This window comes from Aphis gossypii, chromosome 1 (genome assembly GCF_020184175.1).
Source record: "Aphis gossypii isolate Hap1 chromosome 1, ASM2018417v2, whole genome shotgun sequence".
Lineage (NCBI taxonomy): Eukaryota > Metazoa > Arthropoda > Insecta > Hemiptera > Aphididae > Aphis > Aphis gossypii.
In genome coordinates this window covers 5,696,241-5,721,237 of record NC_065530.1, presented here as the reverse complement: position 1 = coordinate 5,721,237, position 24,997 = coordinate 5,696,241, and the positions used below count along the sequence as shown (strand labels likewise).

At 34.4% G+C, this 24,997-nt stretch overlaps 3 protein-coding genes across 6 annotated transcripts in view; 2 read left to right on the top strand and 1 right to left on the bottom strand.

The window, feature by feature from the left end:
* Positions 1 to 24,997, top strand: part of LOC126549035 (uncharacterized) — a 166,593-nt gene that overhangs the window by 50,347 nt on the left and 91,249 nt on the right. The window lies entirely within an intron of this gene.
* Positions 79 to 18,468, top strand: LOC126549036 (uncharacterized). 2 transcript variants are annotated; one of them, XM_050197379.1, is made up of 5 exons: positions 79 to 433; positions 11,940 to 12,273; positions 15,654 to 16,239; positions 16,997 to 17,484; positions 18,155 to 18,468. In XM_050197379.1, the coding sequence occupies exons 2-5, from the start codon at positions 12,002 to 12,004 to the stop codon at positions 18,222 to 18,224; spliced, it is 1,416 nt and encodes a 471-aa protein (XP_050053336.1). In that variant the 5' UTR covers positions 79 to 433; positions 11,940 to 12,001; the 3' UTR covers positions 18,225 to 18,468. The 2 variants fall into 2 exon arrangements, with proteins under 2 accessions (XP_050053336.1, XP_050053335.1); XM_050197378.1 differs by having other exon boundaries at positions 11,937 to 12,273.
* LOC114120267 (uncharacterized) lies at positions 20,086 to 23,589 on the bottom strand. 3 transcript variants are annotated; one of them, XM_027982130.2, is made up of 5 exons: positions 23,057 to 23,589; positions 21,939 to 22,358; positions 21,742 to 21,872; positions 20,998 to 21,156; positions 20,086 to 20,906 (listed from the first exon to the last, which is right to left on the bottom strand). In XM_027982130.2, the coding sequence occupies exons 2-4, from the start codon at positions 22,326 to 22,328 to the stop codon at positions 21,051 to 21,053; spliced, it is 627 nt and encodes a 208-aa protein (XP_027837931.1). In that variant the 5' UTR covers positions 22,329 to 22,358; positions 23,057 to 23,589; the 3' UTR covers positions 20,086 to 20,906; positions 20,998 to 21,050. The 3 variants fall into 3 exon arrangements, with proteins under 3 accessions (XP_027837931.1, XP_027837932.1, XP_027837930.1); XM_027982131.2 differs by having other exon boundaries at positions 20,086 to 20,903; positions 23,063 to 23,589; XM_027982129.2 differs by having other exon boundaries at positions 23,063 to 23,588.

Here is a 24,997-nt window from a genome sequence, read left to right as displayed (position 1 = left end):
TGCGACGGCGGTTGGTGCGTGCGCGTGCGCGTGCGCGCCCGACCCGACCGACGACGACGAGACCGCCGAATTCCGATCTCGTCCGCACCGCGTCACACGTATCGCGCCGGCCGGTCGACCACGACCGTGCAACACCACACAGTCCGTCAATGCGTTTGCCGCCGTGTACTCCGCGAGGTGCGAGCGTTTGCCGATCGGTATCCGACAATAATATATCTATATTTTTTTCTTAAATTAAAATCGATTATAATAACTCGTCAGTGATTTTCCGTTTCGGTTTTTTTTGAATCGCCTAATTTCCGGTCGCCCCGAGATCGTTTCATACAAAGTTCGGCCTTTGACCGATCTTCGTGTGCGGGATGCTGGTATGACAATAATATTATTGACAAAGACGGATTCGTCGCGACACCGGATACGACAAAACTGTAGTCAGGTGAGTCTAATGACATTGTCAGTTGCAATAATAATATCGTTTTAGTATTAAGTTATTATGCGTCTATATACTCACTGTCGTCTCAATCGCCGTCGGAGAAACTGATCGACGAGATCACGAGTTAAGTGCTTTTGAATTCGAGTCATGTAGGTTATTTTGTGTTTGGAACGTATATCTATTACGATGACGATTGACGAACAAAGCTATTTTTCATTCTCGCGCACCTACGCTGCCCATGATTGTCGTAATTTGTGCATGTAACGATTTATGCCCCGGCGGCGAGTGCACTCGCGAGATTTGACCCACGAGCAAAATACCTATTTGAAAACCACCAAGGTCAAGAGTCGTGTTTTGTTCGTCGGCGCATGTGACTAGGTGTATTATCAAACATTGCGTTTTAGTAGATAGTATTTGACGTCTGTCCACGGACTAAGATATACGTATATCTTAGTCCGTGCGTCTGTCTAACCGGCTTTTCCGAAAAATTAAAATTATAACATCCCCTCCCCATCTTCCACACTTGTTGTTGTTCATGAGGTCCCCGAAAACTAACTTGTTAGTTGTTAATCGGTTCTACCGCAGTTATACTGATTGCGGCTTTATTGATTATCATATAGGTAGGTATCATCAATCATTTTTTGTATTATGAAACGAATGTTTCTCAGCATCAGAGTTTGACCGGAGAACCGAGTTAAACGTTGTATAGAAACTATGGTCACAATAACATCGTTCCACTAGCGTCCATAACATACTTATCGTACTCAAAATTTACTGTACCGTCGTCTCAATAATATGCGGAATACGTCGTCTTGGTGTCCTCAAAGATAATAACGGACTGGTTGCTGTTATGATATTATTATGTCGGTGTGACTGTTTTTCGTAAATAATATTTTCATGTACCTACGTTATTATTATTAAAGTGCTATAAGACGTATGAATAATTCATTCGCTGTTCTACCTATACTCACATTTACAGACATTTAAAACCGCTGTTGTGCTCGATACACCTTGCGGCTTACATCCTTTACCTCTTTGTATAATGTATAATATCACAAATGCCGAATAAACGCCTTCTTTAAGCACACCCAATGATGCGGGTGTAATGGTTACAAATTAAATTATAATTATAATATTATATTTGTAAGTTTTGTAAATTATATTATCAGAATGTTATGCACCTCGAATAGTTTACAAGCCTACCCAAAATGATTCTATTTAGGTACGTTTGACTAGTATCATTATTCCACAGCGTATACTATTGGAATGATTTTATTATTACTTTATGGTAATTAAGAAATTGTATTCCAATTTGATCCACTTGTCTCTGACGGAGGGGGGCCCCTTTGTCATCTCGGAAATAACATTTAGAAACATTTATATGTTTGATAATTAGGTACCTATTACAATACTGTAATTTATACTTTATACGTATTATTATCAATTATTATTTGTTGCACATAGTGTTTATGATCGGGAACAAAAAAATGTATAGTGGGAGGGGAGAATTGTATGAATTTGGTTACTTATTTAAAAACTGTAAACTTCTTCTAAGATTTTACTAACCTTAAATTACTTATTCAATCAAATATTATAACAATAATACCTAATATAACTATTATAACTTTACTGTAATATAGTTATAATAATTGTGAAATTAACCTTTTATATCTACATTATACTGTGTTATATAGTTTGCTAACTAATCCGGCAAATTTTTGTTTTGAGTGATTCAGAATACTGAATATTGTTATCATTATTATTCTGTGCATTGCCAATTCCAGCAAATACATATTTATGATCACTAGTTCGTACAACAAATCCATAAAAAAAACACTTTCAGTATTTGCGAATCTTTATATTTATCTAATTTTTCTTTCTGTTAAACACTAACTTGGATTATTACGAATATTAATAAAAAAAATTAGTATAATTGGTCCTTCCGTTTTTAAATTATTCGTTTACTGACGAACGAACCTAAAACTTAAGCTCTGTTAGAATACGTAAATAAAATACCTATTGGCTTCTAAATCATATTGTATTACCAGAGCCTAAAGTACGGAATTATAGTGGAAAAATGTTAAACTTGAGAATATATCGAAGTCATAAAAATAAAACCGAGGAATTACATCTTCCCGTATTCCCACTTTTCAGTATAACTATAAATGGCCGACAAATACAAAATCTACTGCAACAATGTACACCCATTAAATGCGATGAACATTTTATTATCTTTATTAGGTATATTGGGCTATAAATACCTATTGTATATTAATTGCTCAATACAAAACTATTGGCATGGGTAGGTACTAGGTTTGTAGGTTTATGGACTTGGGAATGATTTTAAACTCTGATCTTTCATGTAAATGTTCTAAGTGTTCTAACAACTAATCTATGATTTCTTATCGTTGTTTCATATGATTAGAGTAACGAATAAAACTTGTATTTTATGAAAGATGAAACATTTAACGAACATATATTTTGGGTTAACTGCATGACGTCCCATGAATTCTAAGAGATAAAGAAGAATTATAAATATTTCGTTATTTTTCTTTTATATATACTATGATAATGTTAAAATCGATGAAACGGCCACCCAGGAGAAGTATTAATTTTTCTAAACACGTTTTGGACAAGGGTGGTTTTCTGCGTTTGCGTGATGGTCCATTTCTTTTGGAACGGCTTGCGCCCTACCGTGGACAATAATTTAAAGTATGTTTTATATTTTTTCTGCGCTTTTATTGTTTTTTACATTCTTTCATACATTTAATGTGTCAACGGGAACCAGTATAAATTCGATAAACGTATACAGATTTTTTTTCCCGTTTCACAGTTCGATCATTTCGAATTAAATGGGCATCCGAGATAAATGAACTACCTATTTACTCGTTTTAAAATACCCCGTTAGGTACAATCGTGTTTTACAACCAACCTCCCCATCGGTGTCGCATCAATTGGAATTGTGTAAGGAGGTAATGTTTATTGAGTATTTTAGGCCTCTATATGGTTGTATATTTATATATTATATAAGTAAGATGGGGAATGAAGTCGTTTTGGATTTTATTTTATTTTTTGCCCTCTGTAACCGACAACGTCGTCGTCATACTTATAGGGTCTAATCCACCTTCACCGAGGAATCGAATTTTTTATTTCATACTTATAGGGTCGTTTGTGTGTGTGTGTGTGAGTGCGTATTTTTTCACAAAAGACTCGCACGAACATTTTTCACGCGCGTTAAATATTTTTTGGGACCGTATACAAAAGGCCTTTTGTGTACGAGTTTGTGTGTGCTGCCTATATCGTGCGTGTTAACGTGCATTGTTGTGCCTATATATATACGACAAAAACGTCTCGTGGAGGAGAGTTGACCGGAATAAATGGACAAAAAGAAATTGCAGTTTGTCGGTGTAAAGGAACCGCGTCTTCTGCGTGCGCATGTTCACCCCGTATACGAGATTTTCAAACGCGGGACACCTTTCCAGATGTTTTGGCACAAGGATTTCGGCGAACATATACCAAAATTCCTTTGTGAACCAACGACGGCGGTAACTATACTACCGAATAACACGTGATTGTCGAAGCCCGTGCTTCAATTTTATATGCTGGGACCTACGTTTTATTATTCGTCAGTACGTGTTATTATTATTATTATTACGATGGCCACATATATATACACATTATATTATATATGTACCTATATTGGCTATTATACAATGTTTGAAACAATCATTAGCCATGTCGAATTTCGTATTATATTGTCGGATATTATTGTATGTAGTCGTTATAGGAGTTACTGTTAGCTGCTGCTGTTGCTGATGTTGTTGCGATCGAACCGAATCGCGTTAAAAAGGATTGACGCCAACACGACACGCAACCGTGTCGGCGGCGGCGGTTTCCCTTTGAAATCTATCGAATTGTCTAATGTGTGCCCCCCATATACGCATTTATATATATATACACTCACACACGAGCATATTATAATATGTAAATGCGTAGTATATTATATGTTACATTCTCTATCAAACAAAACACCTCGTATATGTACGACCAACATATGTATAGGTATACTAACATGTACATCCGATTAATAATATTATTTTAAGCGAACTATGATCAGATATGAAGTTGTAATGAAAAATAAACGTTACGTTTTGTTTGAATTAAAATAAATTCCTACATTTTTTTGTGTTGACGTTTTGTTTTAATGGCAGTGTTAATAGTCATCCACCAAACCGTGTGAATAAAGTATTGACTTTAATTACTTCCATGTTCTTATTTCATTTAAAAATCATGCGACTATTAATTGTTATACTTAATTTAATTAATGAGACACCCGAATACCTACCACGAATTTATAACGTATAGGAATATATATATATTATATACGTTTGTTATATAGAAACTGTTTAGTGTTAGTGAGTGAATCGATCGGTGTATAGATATTTAGTTAATATTAGTCATTGTTCATACACAATACTTACGTATTAACAGTGTATGACTCGTTTGTTGTAGTTTGCTCGGAAGCGAAAATCGTGTCTAACTATAGTGTTGAAGTCCAGCAGTCGTAATTCGTACCTAATTCATTTTTTATTAAATAATGACTGTAAATAGAGAGAAGAATTTTTCGTTTGGATTTTCATTATTTCTGTGTTTATTTTAGTATATGTAGCCAACGATTTGGAATGTGTATTAATATTTAATAATACATATTGTGATAAATAATGATCTAATGCCCTAATGGTAAACTAGGATTCTTACACACACAAGACACAAGTATACACCTATATGTATAACATAATCATTTCGATAATTATTTAAAAATATTATTTCGAACTCGAGAATTGATTAATATAACCATAAATTAGTGATTACTTATTATATAAGACGTCATTGGCCACTATTTTATTTATTTATTTTTATTAATTATTCTTCAAAAAGATAATGAGCCTTGTTGTCTGTTGAACATGTTTGTGTTTAAATTATGCTTGAGTTATTTTAATGTACGTTTAGGTAAATGTTTTTAGTCAATTGTCAAATTATTTTAATGTGAACAGCGCTATAAGACGTATAGGTAAATGAAATTATTGTATTATAGATTTAAAATATTTATTCTGTTTCAAAATAATGACTTCTTTTTATTTAATTCCTTGTACACTTAGTTTTAACTAACCAATTATTATCTACTGAAATATTGTAAAGAATTGGTTTGAAAAAAGTTAAACTACGAAATTATTTTTACGACCAATAGTAACTAAAGGTACCTATATATCACATATGTTTATCTTTCAATGTCATAGGTTATCTGCAACTGTTGAACCCCCACATACAATCGCAGTGAACTCCTGAATAATCATTTTTCTTATCTAGAAATCGTATATAGTATATATAGGTTGTAAAACGTTGAATAACTTGATACCCAGCAGTTTGTGTACGTTTTGTAAATAGTTTTCATATTAGAACTTCAGACACAGATGCAGCTGCGGTTCGTTTCACAACCGGAGAGGTTTTAACAACAATAATGATAATGGATTTCGTGCGCTGCAATAATAATTATTATTGTGCCTATATAGACCGGCTGTATAGGTCGTCGTCGTGCGTACGACTCGTACAACAGAAGAATCCCGTTTTACTCCGGGTTTGTTTTCGAAAATTCTTCAATCGATTTCACGTTGTTTACTTTTCAAAACGGTCCAAATAATACAATTATAGCCGGGGGAGCAAAATTTAATACTTTCTTTCGTAAAGTGCAGTGCTCGTATTATTTTACTATAATACGACGTCTCGTCGTTGCGCGTATTACACTCTCGATGTAAAAATATTGCTCTTATTCGTCGTCGTCGTCTTAACTATACGGTGCACCGTATAGGCAACAACATACAGTATGATTACCATATTATTATTATTGTAATCCGCTCGCGGCGTTTTTTAACGGCCCGTGGCGGCATCGATAAAACGATCGTCGTTGTCGTCTTTTAAGTTTTTTTTTTATACATTTCATCACAATCGATTTGAATATCGTCCGTGTGTGTGCTCTGCGGTAGATAAAATACACGAAAACAAGACGACGGACTCGATGTATAATAATCTACTTGTTAAGTCGTATGCTGCGCAGGTACAGTCGTAATACTGGTCTCGCAGCGGAGTACAAACCTGCAGAGTACGATTTTTACGCCGCCGCTCGAGTTGTGTGCGTATATTATGGAAGAAAAACCGAAAAGAAAAAAAAATCCATACGCATATTATTATTATTGCTGGTACACTCACACACACGTGGATTGTTTGCATTGGACGCTCGTTAGCCGGTCCTTGTTCTTCCCATAATATTATAACTGCCGCCGCCGCCCACTCCTCTCCTCTTCTCCCGCTGGTCGGCTGTGGCCGTCGTACGGCGGCGGTCGTCTCTCATGCGCGCTCGTGTATATAGTCTAGTTAAGGGAACATGTGAGGATTGATAAATTATAGGTCTGCTCCTCGATCCGGCGGACAACCGGTTTCTTTTTTTCGGCTCTCCGGGCACTTTCCGATGCGTACCTTATAATAATATTATAGGTATGTAATGTTATGTGTTGGTTGGTGGTGGTGGTGGTGGTACTTACAACAGTGTCGAGCGCGGTAGGCACCGGTCGCACAGGACTAGCTTCGGTTGTTGTTGTTGTTGTTGTTATTGTTGTGCTTGTGATGCACAGACGGAGTGTTGTGGACCGTCTCCGAGGACGAGAAACGGAAACGAATCCGTGACCGATAGGAAGTATATAATTGCCATCATCGTACTCGTTATCGTGTTTTATGCCTATTTACTGCAATTTACTTCCTTATAAAATAATAAGACTGATGCGGTCTTTCGGATTTAATGTTCTACAATTTTTCTTTCTAAACGAACTATTGAGTTTCTCGTCTATCGCTCGATGTTGTTGTTTTTACGTTCGCTCTGTATACATCATATCGTCCATTCGATATTTTAAATTATATAAACGTCCTGAGGTACCCACTACCCATATATGTAATATAATTTTATATTGTTCGATTTAATGCTGTTTAGTAAGTGGTGCTTAGATCGTATATTATGACGACGATCGTTTGACGAGAATAACTATACAAGAGATTTTTTCCTCTACGCTGGCAGGCGGGTTTGACGGCAATTAATAATAACGCGTTATTGTTGATAATCATCTTGTGATGATCGCCGAAAAAATAAACTTGCATCATAAAGTATATGGTACACCTACGACATGTGCACAGACAAATCGGACGTGCGCAGTTGTTGTTGGACTATTGTTCTTGTACTATACTATAAAGTGCACGTGGTATATTTATTTTAATTCGTTTCTTCGGTTCACGATAATATTATTACCTATTAGTTCAGGAAGCAAATTTGTAGGGTTTTACATTTATTTATTTTGGATTTATGCAGCTCGACGTAGTTAAAAAATGTAGACAATTTGTTGATTACACAATTAGTAGAAACATTTTATTTTGCATGTTTGGGTTACAAATTCACGTACGTAATATTCAGCTTGTTTTTCATATTTTAGAATTATTTTATTATTTTCTATAAAAAAAAATCGTAATCATTTATTTTCGAGTGGTGATTTATTTATACTATTTAAGATAAAATAATGATTCAAGTCGTTCAATATCCTTGTGTCTCTATCTTGATGGTCTATAATAAAATTGATAATCTTGTTAACTTATTGGTCCTTTTGGATAATACGGTTAACTCATACATACTTTTTCATCAAATCGTTTTATAATGTAGTACTTTCTTTATACTTAAATAGGTATAATAACTGTAGTGATTCGATAAAAAAAATAAAATAAAATAATGAGCATATTAGTATTTAGCATTATGTTTTAAGTTATTAAGTATGTCTAACTATCACTCCATGCCCCACGGCTATTGCCAATTTTATTTATTATTTATTTTAATATATTGTTTGTCCTGGAATTATTCCTATTAAAAACATATTAAAGTAAATATATTCGTAGTTCGCTGTTGTGTATTGTGTTGTAAATTATAACGTTTTATTATTTGGTTAAAATTATTTTGATAGTGTTTGGACTTTGAAAAAACATTATCCAACTAGATCCGTGTACTAACGTATCTCAAATTCACCTCCGGGTCGCGGACAAAAAAGCATTATTTAATATTTTTACGACTTGAAATACTAATCTCTTCATTTTATTCGTTTATTCACAGTCTTTTTTTGGCAATCACGGAACTGACCGTAATGTGTTATGACCTGGATGCCTGGTGTTACTAAAATACTAAACAGTATTTAAAAATTTATATTTTTATAATATTTGCGTCATAAGAATGTTTATAAAATAATTTTAAAATATTATTTTTAAATGCTTTCTGATTCTCGTGAGAAAAATATTAAACTTTTTGGAAGCTGATTCATTTATTTTAAAGCGTTTTAGCATCTGTTATATTCACTACCCGTCAGCAGTCGAGTATTTTTATTCAAAAATGAAAATTATTTACATTGTTTAAATCGTTGCTGTAGCCATTTGTTTTCCGCGATAAATTTATTTCTCTTTATCTTATTCACTCGACGAAAGAGTGTTTTTACTTTACTATTATTGTATAACGTTGAATGTGTGGGTACAATTATTTCGATAAAATTGTTTCTTTAGGAAACTTTAAACACAATATTTTTATTCTTATGCTAAAAGGCTATAATATGACTAATATATAATACACATTTAATTAACAATAATTTTCTACTATATAGTACTATGGTGTTTAATAATTAAAAACTGCAGATTTCGAGCAGTATTTATAGGCGTACGCCGTGTGTGCAACTGGGCGTGAGTCAAAAATTCTCATTGACACTCCCAAGTCCTTTTTTATACCGACAACTGACTAGTAATATATTACTTTGTCTACTACTATATTTCTGGAACACAAGCACATGTTGTTGAGTACAAAATATGTTGAACGACTATTCACTAATCCCCTTAATGGCCTAAAAATATTTAAAAATTAAAATCGATCTTAACCGATTCATTTCTGCCGTGGATTTGAATGATAATTGATAAATTGTTTTTGTATAGTTGGGTGAATAAAACAATAGTAGGCGGAAAACGCGATGCCCTTATAATTCCTGTTTCTGGAAATTGATTTATTGTTTTTAGATGGCCCACATACGTCAATATGAAGTTAGGTAGAGTAGGTAGACTATAAACTCTGATCCAAACATTTCTGTAACCTGCCCTTTATAGCTTCTGCACATAATATAGGATTTTCGCTTGGTTGTTGTTTTTGTCGCTCGTACCTACACTCCTTACACATAAAGACTTATTATACCTTTATGTTGTTGAAATATCGTTATAAGCAGTGCATTAGAGACTAGTTTCTAAAAATCGTTAATGTACTATTTGGATTCTTTGTTTTGGTGACATAATTTACTCTGAAATTGGTTGGACAATAAAATATGATAATTTTCAATGAATGTTAACAAAATAGGAAAGCCCGCCAACAAGGTTATTTATCCCGAAAGTCCTCATATCAGCATAAGTATGTTCCAGAACGATCGTGGTCTACGCGTGCTTCTGTGTCATAATCTGGATAATAATTAATACTTTTTAAATATTTTTTTCTGGATGGTATTCATGATATTTTAGTTTAAAAATCCCATATTTAATCCAATACTTCGATTGACGCTCTTTTGATATTATTTAAAATATTTTTTATCATATTAATTCGGTTCAATCGATTTATAAATATTTAGTAGGTAGCGAGTATTAAAATCTTATAGCTAGTCATCTGTTTCATGTTTGAATTAAAAAGTGTTGTAATTAATTATTCATTTATTATACTTACACATAGAACATGTGCAGTGCAGTGTGCTATTGGGTTCGATTAAACGAGGCACAAAAATTCACGTAAAATTTTTAATTAAATTAATGATAAAATATTTATTTATTATTGTCATTTTCGCAATATTTTATTAATTATGAAACTTGATATCTCAAAACCAATAAATTGTTTATTAATCTGTTCTGTAACTAAATAAAAAAAAAAACAATATTATTAAGTATAGAGATATAAGATATTATACTCTTAGATGACTTCAGACATATTATATCTTAGGAGATAAAAAAATACAACGTTGCTTTTGGGCTCGGTATATTACTAAAATTTAGGAAAAAAAACTTCTAAAAAAAAAACTAATTATTAATTATTTATAATTATTTTATGGTTCGGAATCCAATAGTTTTAAATGTTGAATATTATATAAACAAATACATCTATAGTGAACGACTATAAAATGTTACTTATTTTGGTGGGATCTAAGATGTATTCTTCATCTACACAAGATACAGAAACTTAAAGATTTTATTATATTAACAATTGATAATTTGTTATAGTTTTTGAAATAGGTTATTAGCGGGTATTTTTATTTTTATATTTTTAACAAAGTGACCTGTATAATCACATAAAGTATAACTGTTAATGCTTTCAAGATATTGCAGTGTTTATCTATAAAATATATTACTATTTTTATTGTTTATTATATTTATTGGCATTTATTGAACGAAGTTTCTTTTGAATTATTCTCACAAATTATTTATAAATTCATTCTTTTTACATTTTCGTGTTTTTTCCTACTATTATTTACTGGTAGGATATGGAATAGAATGGGAAATATTTGTTTGAAGAAGAATGGTTTGTAATTTATAAAACACACTCTTAAATAGCTGTATTTAAAATGTTTGTACAAGTGTCAAGTGGCAATAAATATTAAATTAAAATAATTTAATTCTCAAACATCCTATGTTGAAACTGAGAACATGAGATATTCTATATATTATTTATACATTATACATTATATACATAACAATGTGTTATGGCATTATATAAAACATTATATATTACAAATATAATCCAAAACTACAATAATTATAATATTTATAACCTTAACTTGCCACTATAGTAGTGATTCTATATAATTTTTGCACCGTCATGTCACTGGAAAGTCAAAAAATAGAAAGTTGCGGATTTATGTTATAAATGTTAATAAATTATTGTTATGTACTTTAATATAATAAAAAACTACATTGAATAATACTGTATAGGTAAAGGTACCCAATGGCAATTTATATTTTGTTTTATTAAAAAATATTTAACTCGGTTAACGGTTTATATTTAATTTTGTCGATATTTTTGTTGTAAACTTTATGAATTTAGGTATCACAATTTTAAGGTAACCGGGGGGGGGATGTTAATACCTACTCCAGTGTGTGTGTGTGTGTGTGCCATATATTATATTACATTACCTTAGCTAACCAAGTGGAACGGAATTTGTTCTACCAGAAAATGAAACGTCCGCAAAACGTATTTGATTATTAATCATAGTAACTTCTGCGTATTTCCATCGGAGGGGGAAACGACTGTTTGCAAAAATGTAAAAAAAAAAATAAATAATAATCATCGATAATAATTTTGTGCACGACAATTATTTTACGATGAAATGATGGTAATAACAATTTTATTTTTCAGCAGGCATGCGAATGACGACGTTCGGCAGCGGCGACGGTCGAACAGCGGCGACATGTTGATGCACCATGTCAAGGCATGGACGCTCTAAACAATACGGTCCGGAACCGCCGCCGGCGGCCGTCTACACCAAGCCGCCGCCGCCGGTGCACGGCAACAACACGTACAACGGCCGCGCGCATCACCATTACCAACAGCAGCAGCAGCAACAGTTGCAACAGCAACACCAGCAATTGCTGTTACAACAGCAGTTTTACGGCACGCAGCAGCAGCAGCAGTCGAACGCTGTGGTCGGACCTAGGCCCCCGTCTAGCAGCCATCACCACCACTCGTTGCCCAGGTAAAATCATTGTTTTGCAAGTATACTATGTCTGAAGCGGTGAGCAGGGTTTTTGCCGTTTTTGGATTCATTTTTGTTGAAACTTTTTTTATCGTTTATCGTTGTTGTAAGTACCTACCTATGAAATTGACGCTAAATTAGCGACTGTGCGGATTCACCTAATATTATATGCGTACTGCGCAGATTGGACAGCAGGGTTGTTATTATATAATATTCTTTGCTAAACAGCTAAACTAAATGATGAAAAAAAAACATGTATATCGATACTGGATGGTGGCATGCCCAGAAGTAGGAGGGTGGTTATATCTCTGTTCGTTGTATTTTACCTATTTTTAGATAACCTATGACCTTTATATAGATTTGTTATTATTAACTACCTATAATAGTTATTATATTACTTTACTACAAAAAGACGAAATATAGGTACATATTTTTTGCTTTATTGTATAGGTTAGGTTAGGTTTACTATAGTAAAAACTAAGATTTTCAAATTGTTTTATCATGAATATAATGTAGGGCATGTCTGTGATTACTTAAACTTCAATTAGAAATTCGTACGACAATTTTTCCTTTGTAAAATGACGTAAAATTATTTATACAAGGAAACGGCTAGCAACATGTCTCTCCTCCAGTTTCCTATGTATAAATAATTTAACGTTTTCTGTTTCGTTATTTATTTTTACGAATATTTATGTATGCCTTTCCTGTTAACGTGAAAGTATATTTTATATTTGCAAGATACTCCTTCCCCTTTAAAATCAATATTACATGGCCGGCAATACCTACATATTTCCTAGCCTTGTTCAAGAAATAAATAATTTTTTATGAATTTTTTTACGATTAATAAATGTACACCATGCCTTACTAATTATGTTTTGTGATACTATATTTATTGAGTATTAAGACTATGCACAGCACGTACAAAAACATTTTAAAATGTGGGTGGTACCTATATCAGTAAAATATACTGTATAATCACTTATCAGTTATCAGCCAATTCAAACCGTGTACCTATTAATATGTTTTCTTCGAATCTTCTTTCCGCAGCATCTAGTATGTTATCGTCGGTCTGTCTGAGATATTGAACATGGTCGTTGCAAGGTGTATTGATATCAATACACCTTGATTCGGAGTTTAGACTGTGTATATCTGACGCTGCATTGATAACGTGCCTTACACATAATTATACGTATAGGATAAGTAAAGATATAAAATTTACTCATCTACACTTCTTATTCATCATTACTCATTTACAGCTGTAAATGTTGTAATGGTATTTACAAGCGATTTTCAATAAATTTACGCGATCAATACTCGTGTCCGGAAGGTTATTTAGTTTTATAATAAATTGTGTCCGGAGTTATCTAAGGATTTCCGGCGATGACATAATTTGTGCGTCGACGATGAATCCGTTTTTCATCTTAAACTCCTAGGAAATCCACGTAATTGATGAACGTCTTTGTGGTATTCGTTTACTTGAAAATATTCCTACTTCAACGTGTCTTAAAATTTGATTAATGTACTTAGTGGTAATCTGCTAAGAACACAAACCCTGCAGAAATGGTATAGTATTTATTGATTATCACAGTAAATTTAATTCTGAAGTGTGGTGTGTGTGAGCGAGTGGTACTTCTTATGATTGAGACGAGAACGGCTGCTGCGTGTTTTTGTAGAATTTACTCTTGATAGGAGATACAGGAGAGAGGAAGGGGTGTACTACTATATACCTCCCCCCTAAAGCCATTTGAAGGTTTGTCCGGCGTATAATAGAATTGTACAATATTATTTTAACAATTTCCAAAGGTTTTTCTTTTCATAAAAACATATACTATTTATAAACTACTTACCCCGTGGCCGTTCTCATCAAAACTGTGGTAAAAAACCATCACGTACTATATAATACTATAATAGTAAAATCGATAGGAATAATGAACATCACTATATGTCTATATAATATATATATAGGTACTAGTCATGTTGGACTGACAGACTATCTTTGTACCAGCTAACAAAGGAAAGAATTTCTCATTGTTTTCGTCCGTCCGTCTCACTGCTAAAGCTTTTTAGTTTTTATATATTATTATACATTCCAAAAAACAATTTGCGGTAATATTTTCTACTGCGAATGGGGAATTTTTGAACTTATACTAGTCAGACGATCTAAAAAGTCTCTTGGAATTTAACTGAACGATATATATATTATATTATAAAACTACGCCGAAGATGCAATTCGGCTCTCGCCAAAACAAATGCATTTTTAAATAAAAATATTGCTCTACGAATAACGAATAATATAATATCACACCACCAAAAATTTTAATAATGAGAAATCAGACTTTTTTAAGGATTGTTATAGGGGTTTGCTTTTTATATAAGCTTTCGTGCTTATATTTATTATAACTCAGTAGTAAGCCCAGAAAGGTGCCTTAGGGTATTATAGGCTATATAAGTTATAACTTCTAATTTTTGTATAAAAACTTTCAGGGTTCTGTGAACGTATAAGACATAATATCATAATATATATTGTATAATGTATATATTATATATGTATATATAATATACACAAAGCCATGCATATTCACCGCATTATGCTATCATCATATTAAACTTAAGAGTGATCCTAATTTAATCTCGCTTATATAACAAAATATTAGTCTTCTAAAAATAAAAATCCTCGCCATTATTATACTAATTGAACTCTTAAGGTGCAATTGACACTCTGTCGCGTATTCGTTTCGTCTATAATTTCTCCCGTAATGTTAAAATTCCAGTGCAGTTATGATTAGTATAACCATGAGGCTATCTTTTTAGTATATAAGTACCATCACTTCATCATAAAGTTGAAACTTGATTTTTAACTTTATCCGTTTCAATTTAACTATTGATAAAATGTTTAAAGTATGAAAGTTACACTGGCAAACCTTAATTCAGATTTTAAATGTATCCACCAAGTTAATGTGATCATAATATAAAATAATACTAAAAATATGAACTCATAATAGTGTAAAAGTACCTACCTTTATGGCTTTATACAATAATATTTTTAATACCTTTTGGACATTTGTGTTTAATTGAGTTAATTAAGTTGGTATATTTTCTAAGTCATCTATATATTTTTTATAATTTATTGGAATTTGGAATATAACCACTTAATTGTATAATCATAACAATGTACCTGTAGAGTATTAATTTATTTGACAATACGAATCAATGATTAAAATAATAAAATACGAATATTGTTATCGGCAAAAACATTGATTACAAAAATGTTTAATTACACGTTCTTGTAGCGCGTGGTGTAATAACAACGTTGATGACGACTAAATCTCAAAAATATAAATCGTTGTAATAATGATGTATCATTTGTCTTGTTCGGACAGAAATGCCTGGAGCGCGGGCAGACATTCTCCAGCGGCCGGCGGATCTTCGTCGAACAGCTCGAACGACCGGGCGTACGCGGCCACGCGTCGGTCAAAGCACCATCGGGTGTACAACAGCCACCGGCAGACGTCTCGTGGCCACCACAAGGTCAGCGGCGGCGGCGGTGGTGGTGCCACCACGGACCCGGACGCCTTGTCGTCGGTGACCACGGCTGGTGTCAAGTACAACCCGCTGCAGCAACCGCCGCCGCAACAGTTGAACCACCAATCGTTGCACCAACTGCACCACCAGCAGCAGCACCACCGGCCGCAGATGGCGACCGCCTGGCCGCCGGCCGAACCGCCGTCGTTGTCGGTCGTCCACCATCACCAGCAGCAGCAGCAGCCGGCCACGGCCCCACAATATTTGCAGCAGCCGCCTCCGCCGCCTCAGTTGCCGCCGCAGAACACCGCGGCCGCGGTTTTGAGGCACCACCACCAGCCGCCGGCGGCCGTACCGCTGTTGCTGCCCTCGTGCGACGTGGCCGTCGACGCCTGTGGCGGCCACTGTCCGAGGTTCGAAAACTTTTGCCATTTCTGCTTGCTGGTGAGTAATAGCGATATATTATAATATCGTACACGAGAATATTTTAATACAATTTATTAATATAATATATTATTTTGACGCACTCATCTCTGTCATAGTTTTATGTATATGCACTAGTCTAAGCCCGAGTTGTTCTCAAATTGTATTGCTCGGAGCCCTAAGATTCCATGAATGTGTCTTAGGAACTTAGTTCAGCTCCGTCTAAATGAATTAAAGAATATATAGTGCCATAATTTACATGGTATTATACATTATAATATGACGTATAATGTCGTGTATTTCGGTAATCAATCAGTTATTTGTTTTTTGGGTGTCAAGCAATATTATATTAGGCCATTTACATAATATTAGAGCCTTATATTTCGTTCTGGCAAAAATAATATTTTATCCAATTTTTAAACTTAAAACGCCAATCGATTTTTACAGACCAACTAAAAAAAGTCAATTTTCAACGCTTGAAGTGGCATAGAAAATTACAATTTCGGTGCAAACATGACTAAATATTAGTTAGGTATAACCACACGGTTTAAACTAAAATTCAACTTTTGACATTTTTACGAGTTATACTGTCTTAAACAATATTTAATATGACGTTCAAACACGTCCATGCCATCTACCGAACTCCAACCAACTATATACATTCGTCTTACATCTGACCACTATAGATCTGCGGGTCGATATTATTGTTAATTGTTTTTATATTATTCTCGGCTTGAAAAATTATCATAATTATTAATAAACCGTCTGCTCTTCACAGGTGTTTTACTTCGCGGGCATCACGGTGGGCTTCCTATTGATCATGGCGGCCGTCGTGTCCACCCGGGACCCGCGGTTCCTGTACATCGGCGGCCTGGTGCTGCCGGTTAGCGCGTTCCTGATGGCCGTCCAGTGCCGGGTGCGGCAGGACGCCGACCGCCGGAAGCGGCACAGGCAGCTGAACGGCCGGCACCACCATCACCGGTCGAACGCGGGCGCGCTGATGGTGATCAATAACAATAACGGCGGCGGCAACCCGCAACACAACGGCGGCGTTTCCGGTCAACCGTTGGCCGCCGGTACAGGCACGGCCACCAGTGCCGAGACCATACCGCTGCAGAACATCGTGATGGCGCCGGCCGGCGGCGCCGATAACGGCGGCACGCTCCGCCGGCAGTTCCAGGGCAACGTTTACCAGTACGTCGGCCAGAGGGACGGCGGCAGCGAGGTCAACGGCCATCACTACGAGACGACGTCCGAGATTCAGCAGTGAGTGTTTCCCGTATTGGCGTGTGTTGACTTTTGTCAGATGAAAAATTGTATTTTTATCTTGGCTAGATAAGAATCGTTGTATCCGTCCGCCAGGCTTACCCCCCCGTAAGATTGGCGAAGTTCAGCACAAATCTCTACTCACAACTCCACACTGTTTTCCGGTCTTAGTTTTGACCATTCTCCGATAGAAGCAGACAAAAAATAAATGAAGTCGTCTGTATGACGAGCAGTGCTCGGAGGAAAAAAACTTTTGGGACATTATTACTGTTCACCTTGGATTTCGTTCTTTTACGTATTTGTTCCGTTGCGTTTTACTTACCACCATATATTACATTTCTAGCAATTTATAAATCGCTACAGCCTACAAGCGACGTTATTTTAGTTCTGAGAACTTCCCATATGAAACATATATTTTGAATGCTGTAATATGTTACCTATATAATTTTGGAAACCGATTTCTCTATTTTTTTTCTTCCGAACGCGAGGTGCCAAATATTAGTAAATAAGCGCTTACCACTATCATACTCTATAAAGAAGGCGTTTGGTACTCTCCCTGGTCCTACACACCGATTGAAATATATGATGTCAAAACTGCGTGTGCTAGCCTAGTATAATATGCAAAAACGGTTTTTTTTTTTTTTTTAATTGGCTTTTGTGTCCGTTTCAGAATCGAAGGAGTGCCGTGGTGGAGACGAGAAGACAACCGACCGTATCATAACCGCGCCCCTCATCCGTAATCAACTGACACCACACACACACACCTCTGTCATCAGCTGGTCGTAATTATTATTTTTGTTTTTCAGTAACTCCCCGTTGAGAGCGTGTGTGTGTGTGTATTTATACATTATTATAAATACGATTTGTAACTTTATTAATATTATTATTATTACTATTTTTTTGAAATTAAGTTTTTGTTCTCGCCCCAGTGTTTTGGTGCGAAGTTTGTACACATATATACATACATTATATTATTAAACAACATTATAGTGTTTCGATTGAAATATATTCCACCGTGCCAAAAACTACAACTCCGATATCGGCAGTTGTGGGCCTCCGCAATACAGCGGTGTATTGGGGATTATAGGTTTTAAGGCGTAAACTCGATTATCTGGATATAATATATTTTAGCGTTTAATCTAACTACACGTTGGTATACTATTATTAGTTTTCAACAATGTGAACAAAATATTCTAAAATAATTTGCAATTTTCTCTGACAGGTACTAGATGTATCAGGCGATTATCAAAAACTTATTTTGATGTTCCATTACTTTGATAGATGGGTACTAACAATATTGATGTTTAGTATTTTTACCCATTTAGCAAAAATATGTATAATATATATTGTGGTCTTGTGAACAAATGTGTGAATATGTAAAATTTTCATGATTGCTTTTTTTAGGAAGAGTGTAATTCAAAAGAAATATCAAGGATCTTATCCTAAAGTATAAATTATTTTATACTTAACACTGTTTATATCTACTTAATAAACATAATAAGGATTTTGAGATTTTTTTATGGCGATAAGGTTTTTACCATTGTCATCTATCTTCTACTTATGTGAAAAATAGTCCAATGACTAAAAAATATCCATGATTTTTTTTTAACAATACGTCATCACTGAGTATCTTATCTGACAAATCAGTGGCCTTCCGCTCGACAAAAAAAGGTACCCACCGCCCGCTCAATTACGATATCTTCTATATACGACTAAACTCCAAAACAGTACATATTATAAAACTCGACGTCATGATATGTTACAAACGATTGACGAAGGATCATATAAGTATGTTTTCTGACACTCAATACAGCACTATATATTATTAATAACATATATGTACGATACCTATATCGGAACGGTTTCACGGGAGAAAAGAACGCTTGAAAAGTCCTTGAAACAGAAAACCTTGTTATAACCACAAACACGATTAAAAAAAAAAAATGTATAATAATATATATTTTTAGTATAATAATACGAAATAAATATCGTCTTTGGGCTATTGAATAAAAAATAATAATAATGATGATGGTCATAAAATCATAACCGACGACCAAAACCTTGCGAGTTACTTGTGGCGTAGCATAAAAATATTGGTAAAAATACAATAGGTACTTTTAGTGTTTGTCCTTAAATATTTCGTCTTTATAGATTGAAAATATAAAACCTTATACCCAACAAAGGAAATATTGATATTAAAATAAAAACGACGCAAAAGTACTCTCTTGTTAACAAATTCTCCAAATATTGGTGCGGCGACAACAGTGAAATTTCACGGATAGAAGAAAACTAAACTTACAACTATTAGGATAATAACCGTAGTGTGAATACAACTAACTCTCGTTAATACTTTTTTAATTTTTTTAGTCAAAGTGTTTGAGTATTACACTGTAATTATCGGTAAATTAATATCTATAGAATACAATAATACATAAACAATATTATATGCATAATAATATGTTATTTACATTTTTAGAAATTTTCCATTAAGTACAGAACTTAAAGTATTGTTTTATTTTATGATGTATGCTTGGATCACATCATAATATAGTGTTCTAGTTTCTAATTTATAATAAATATAAAAAAATGAATAAAACAAAATATTATCAGGTGAGAACACCTAAATCATATTATATTAGAATCAATAAAGAATTCTTTGTTTTTAAACATAATAAAATAACTTAATGTCTAATCACAAAAATGGACTTTGTCAAATGCAATAATACAAAAAAAATGGTAAGTATACAAAAGTACATATTAATAAGGTTATTCACAATATCTATTGTTGTTACAGCACATCTTATACAATATTTTTTAATAATACATTATAATATAATGACAACAAAATAATATTGTCTTAAAATAAATGCCGTTGTTGAACACTCGTATTATATTAATACTATATTTAATATTATATCAAAATAACCTCAAGTTTATTTTAAACATTATTTTATTCGTTAATTATTATTAAATTAACATTTTGAAAATGCAAAATATTAACAATAATAAAAGGTTTTACTTATAGCCATAATAGAAACTTTACAATTTACTCACGTATACATAATTAAAATATTTAAAAAAATAATAGAAAAAGGTAAGTTTATAAAAATTATATATATAAAAAAAAATTTAGGTTCTAAATTAGTATCAATGATCACTGAAGAATATAGTAAAAAAAATTATATAAAAAAAAAAAGTACATTTTAATTTGTTATACAATTTAAAACATTTGTTGATATAATAAACTGTTAAATTTTTGTTATTTTACCTGATCCATACTATAAACCGATGAACATATGGATGGTGTCAGGTCGTCGTGTAATGCAAGTGGTGCTGTCCAGTTGCCATGTAGTTGTGCTTTGTTGTGGACAGGTGTTTGTGGAGAATAGAAGTGATTGTGAGGTGTGGGATTGTCGTTTCTACTGAGAACAATAACCAAGTATTTGTGTGTGTTAAACGAGTTTAGTTTTGGGTAAGATATACAATTATTTTATGATATGATGGCATCCTCACTTGTGATAATAGTCATTGATGCCCGATAAAGAATCAGTGAAATTCGCCTCAAGTCAAGCATCTTCACCGGAAAGCGGCGAAACTCCGCCTGGTACATGCGTGCGGAGTGCCGCTACCGGCGGGTTGCTTGTTACTAACATGTGGTCCCTTTCGTCATTGCTGCACACACAATACAGTAAAAAGAATATATAAAAAAATTGATAAGAAATAAAAGAAAACACCCTATTAATCATAACATTTTTATATGTCATTTATTATAAATAAAAATTTAAAAAAACATTAGTTCTTATTAACTATGGCACTAATCATCAATGGCATTGTCAATTAGGATTTAAAACAATAATAAACTAACAAATACAAAAAGCAACAATATTTATACACATCAAAAACAATTCAATTAATTTAAGGCAATGTATATTATACATTTTATAGTAAAGCATATCATTGGTTAATTTTTTTTCACTTTCCTACAATGTGTTTACAAGAATAAAAAAATACAAGATGTCCTTCAGAGTGTAAAGAATGAGTCATATTCATTAATGACACAAAAGTATAAATAATTTATAATACACTACTCTATGGTTAATGATTAATAATTAAATCTAATAATAAATATCATTATATATTATACATTTTTAACCGATTTTGAATTTAATGAACATTTAAATATTATTTAATCTTTGTTAATGAAGTAGTCACTGAATAACATTTAATTCATGAGGCACGCAGATGCTCAACACTTACCAATCTTTGTTATCATTTCCCATTAATTTTCTAGTTTCATCTTCTTCAATAATTGTAGGTGGAGCTTCTGATGTTGGTCCGTACTGTGCAGATGCCATCAGGAGGTCTGTTGATGGATTCAATGTGAGTACCTGTACGAATTAACAATGTTCATTATTTCATATGAAAATAATAGTATTTCTGTAGTTGATACATACTTGTCCATTAGAAGACTGAGATTCCATTTGTCGTGCTTTGCTGTTGAAACATGGACAACTCTCTTTGTCCTTGATGTATCGGAAATAACCTATTAATAGGACAACACCAAATACAAAACAAAAAGAGCCAATAACCAAGAATGCTATGTCTTCTGTATAATTGTCCTTAATGTCGTCTGAGTTCACAAAGCTTGTGGTAATAGAGAGGAACAAGAAAACACCAATGGCAATCAGGATCCAACTGATCAAAATAAATGACCAGTGGAACCACCTTGGGTTACGGATGTGATTCAGGGTACGATTGATTAATCCATTTGATGGCTGAGACCATTCGCTTTGTTGTTCATAACTGACTGTAGTCGGCTGGTATACTGGACCGGATGTCGGCATTTTGATAATAATTTAATTACTAATCAACACCTGCAAAAATTAATATTATACATAGGTACATTAAAAAAAGTAGGCTGGTGTTTTTTTTTTTACTGATTTTCTAAGAACAATGACAAGTATTTTGTGAGCGTGTCAAAGATGATACTTTGTGGCATATTTCATAATTGATTAGATTAACGATTGTCTTAACTAATTATGAATAATTATATTTATTATCATATTCTGGTCAGAAAAACAATTATCGCTAATAAGGAGTAGATAATATACAGTTATTTAGAAGTACATACCAATGTAGATAACATTTTTATTTTTTCTACTTAAAAAAACATTAAAGCTAGGTGACAAATCTAACACAACAGATAATCAAATTATACAATTAAGTGCATATCAAACGACAATAATCAAACATTATGTTTATACGTTATAAATGTTACAAGCTGTTATAAGGATGTTGCATTTAAAATTTTGGAAGAGCTCATTAAGGGAAACCACTAGGGCACAGGTATCCCGTGTTACAGGAGAGCAATAGGACAATATAGTACGTCGGACATACCGAAGAGGTGTCAACTGAGCTGTACTACTCTATATACCTACCTAACCTGTGCCGATTCGCATGACATAATATGTCAGTACAAACCCTCGACGGTAAAAGGTTGACCAAAAGCGTTCTGGTCTAGACTGACATAAAGGCAAATATTTATTTTTGTAATTATTTAGTTAATGCGTACACTTACTACACTAGTGGAGAGCTGCAAACGGAGATTGCCCGCGGTATATTCTGTTCTCCTTCCGACGCAGTCGTTATATCATACTATCAATCGAAAACCAGTCTGTAGAACACTTTTAACGAGCGGTGTTAAATAACAAAAACACGAATCGTAAGAGTACTTAATACTATTTTATGTCAGCAGCAGTAGTATTAGCGATAATAATATTATGATAGTCGTGTAGCGTAATAGATAATAATATGTAGTCTGCTATGAACTTTAGGGGGGGTCGTAGTGCGTTTGAAAATTTCCTTTCACTCGGTTTCCGTTTTTTTTGATAATCGTTTGCGATAAAAAAAATTTGAAATATCAAAAAAACTCAGACTGTGCGCGCGGCAGTCGGCGGCGGCAAACTGGTCGCGGTTTGGCGATGTACGTAAAGCGAAAACTGTCGCAAAGCGGCGGCGAACGGAGATAGGCGATAATGGTACGAGAATCCGTAGGTGGGTGTGCGCCGTGCGGCAGAGCGATATTCTTTTTGTGTCTGATATACTCTGATAAAACTCGGCGGACCACGACTCGGGTCGTCGCGAGACGACGTCGTCCCCACCACCGCCGCCACCCGACCAGTGTGGCCAACGGACGGCCACCACCCAGTTTACCATTGTTCGCGGTCGCTCAGTCGTCGTCGACGGCGATCACGTTTGTCGCCGCGCGGTAAATACCGTGCGGACGAGACCGCGTGCGTCGCCGCCGCGAGGGAGCGTTCGCGCTCGACTGCCGACGGATCGCGCGAGATCGATGCGCATTGCGCACGTGTCGGCGGTACGCCGCGCGAACGTCGCCTCGCCCGCCGTCTTCCGGCCGGTCGGTGGAAAATTCAGCGGCGCGATCGGAATATTAAAAAACCGTACAACAAACGTATAATTATTATCGTACATAGGAAACGCGCGTGTGTCGTCTGGCCGAACGCTTCGTCATCGTCGACGGCAGATGATGACCTTGTACGGACGAATATAACAGAGATGGCGAGATATTAAATCTCGAGGTCCGACGACTCACAGAAGGCGTCTGTCGGTCGGTTTTTCGACGTAGTTTTTTTTTTTTCGGACGATATTTTATTTTACTTGTTGCACTCCCTTTTACGCGCGTCAAAACGCGTACGAGCCGACGCACAATCCTCTCTCACCGGGCCGGTCGTCTGCAGACGGATTTCAAGAGGCCGTTAGCTTACCGGCTGTACGTCTATCTCTCTCTTTCTCGCCCACGCGCGACGCGGACAGTGGCAAAACTCGCTCACACAACTTATTACCATTTTTATGGCTCTCGTGTTACCTGTGTAGTCTTAAAAGTAGAGTAAACGCGAGTAAATCCATCACGCAGTTTTAGTACACGCATTATTATAAATTATAATATTGATACCTAATTATTATTTATTAAAATTTGTTTTTTACGAGTTATCAATATTTTTGTTTTAGGATATCTACTTCCTGGTCGTTGACCAGTGTAACTCAATATTATTCGTTTCTATTCCACAGATAGTGATACTATTCGAATACAGCGTACCTACACGTCACGATCGTAATCAATTTTTATAGAATTATCGACATTCGGTGTATAAATTCCGCAAAATATACGTAATAATTATATTTTAATAGGTATAGGTCGTTGGTAATTAATAATATAAGAGTATAAAAACTCACTATATTGACTCATTTGACTCTAACTAGTGTCTAACTACCGATACAAAGAATGAAAGAACTGCGTAAGTATATAACTGCTGCCAAATATTTATAAAATTTGGTAAATCACCAATTGGGATCTACATAATTAAAATTAAATACTAGATATTATAAAGTAAATCGCTTGCTACACTAATCGCTTTTGGAACATGTGACTTTACTCGAAAAAAACCTTAAAAACTGCACGGTTTTGCAGAGTGAATTCGTTTTGTCTATGTGT

Excerpts from the sequence above, each read along its gene's own strand:
- LOC126549036 (XM_050197379.1), top strand. The coding sequence starts at position 12,002 with ATGTCAAGGCATGGACGCTCTAAACAATACGGTCCGGAACCGCCGCCG. Across the intron at positions 12,274-15,653 it reads CACCACCACTCGTTGCCCAG|AAATGCCTGGAGCGCGGGCA; the intron begins GTAAAATCATTG and ends TTGTTCGGACAG. Across the intron at positions 16,240-16,996 it reads TTTGCCATTTCTGCTTGCTG|GTGTTTTACTTCGCGGGCAT; the intron begins GTGAGTAATAGC and ends TGCTCTTCACAG.
- LOC114120267 (XM_027982130.2), bottom strand. The coding sequence starts at position 22,328 with ATGCCGACATCCGGTCCAGTATACCAGCCGACTACAGTCAGTTATGAA. Across the intron at positions 21,873-21,938 it reads CTCAGTCTTCTAATGGACAA|GTACTCACATTGAATCCATC; the intron begins GTATGTATCAAC and ends TAATTCGTACAG. Across the intron at positions 21,157-21,741 it reads GGAAATGATAACAAAGATTG|CAATGACGAAAGGGACCACA; the intron begins GTAAGTGTTGAG and ends TTGTGTGTGCAG.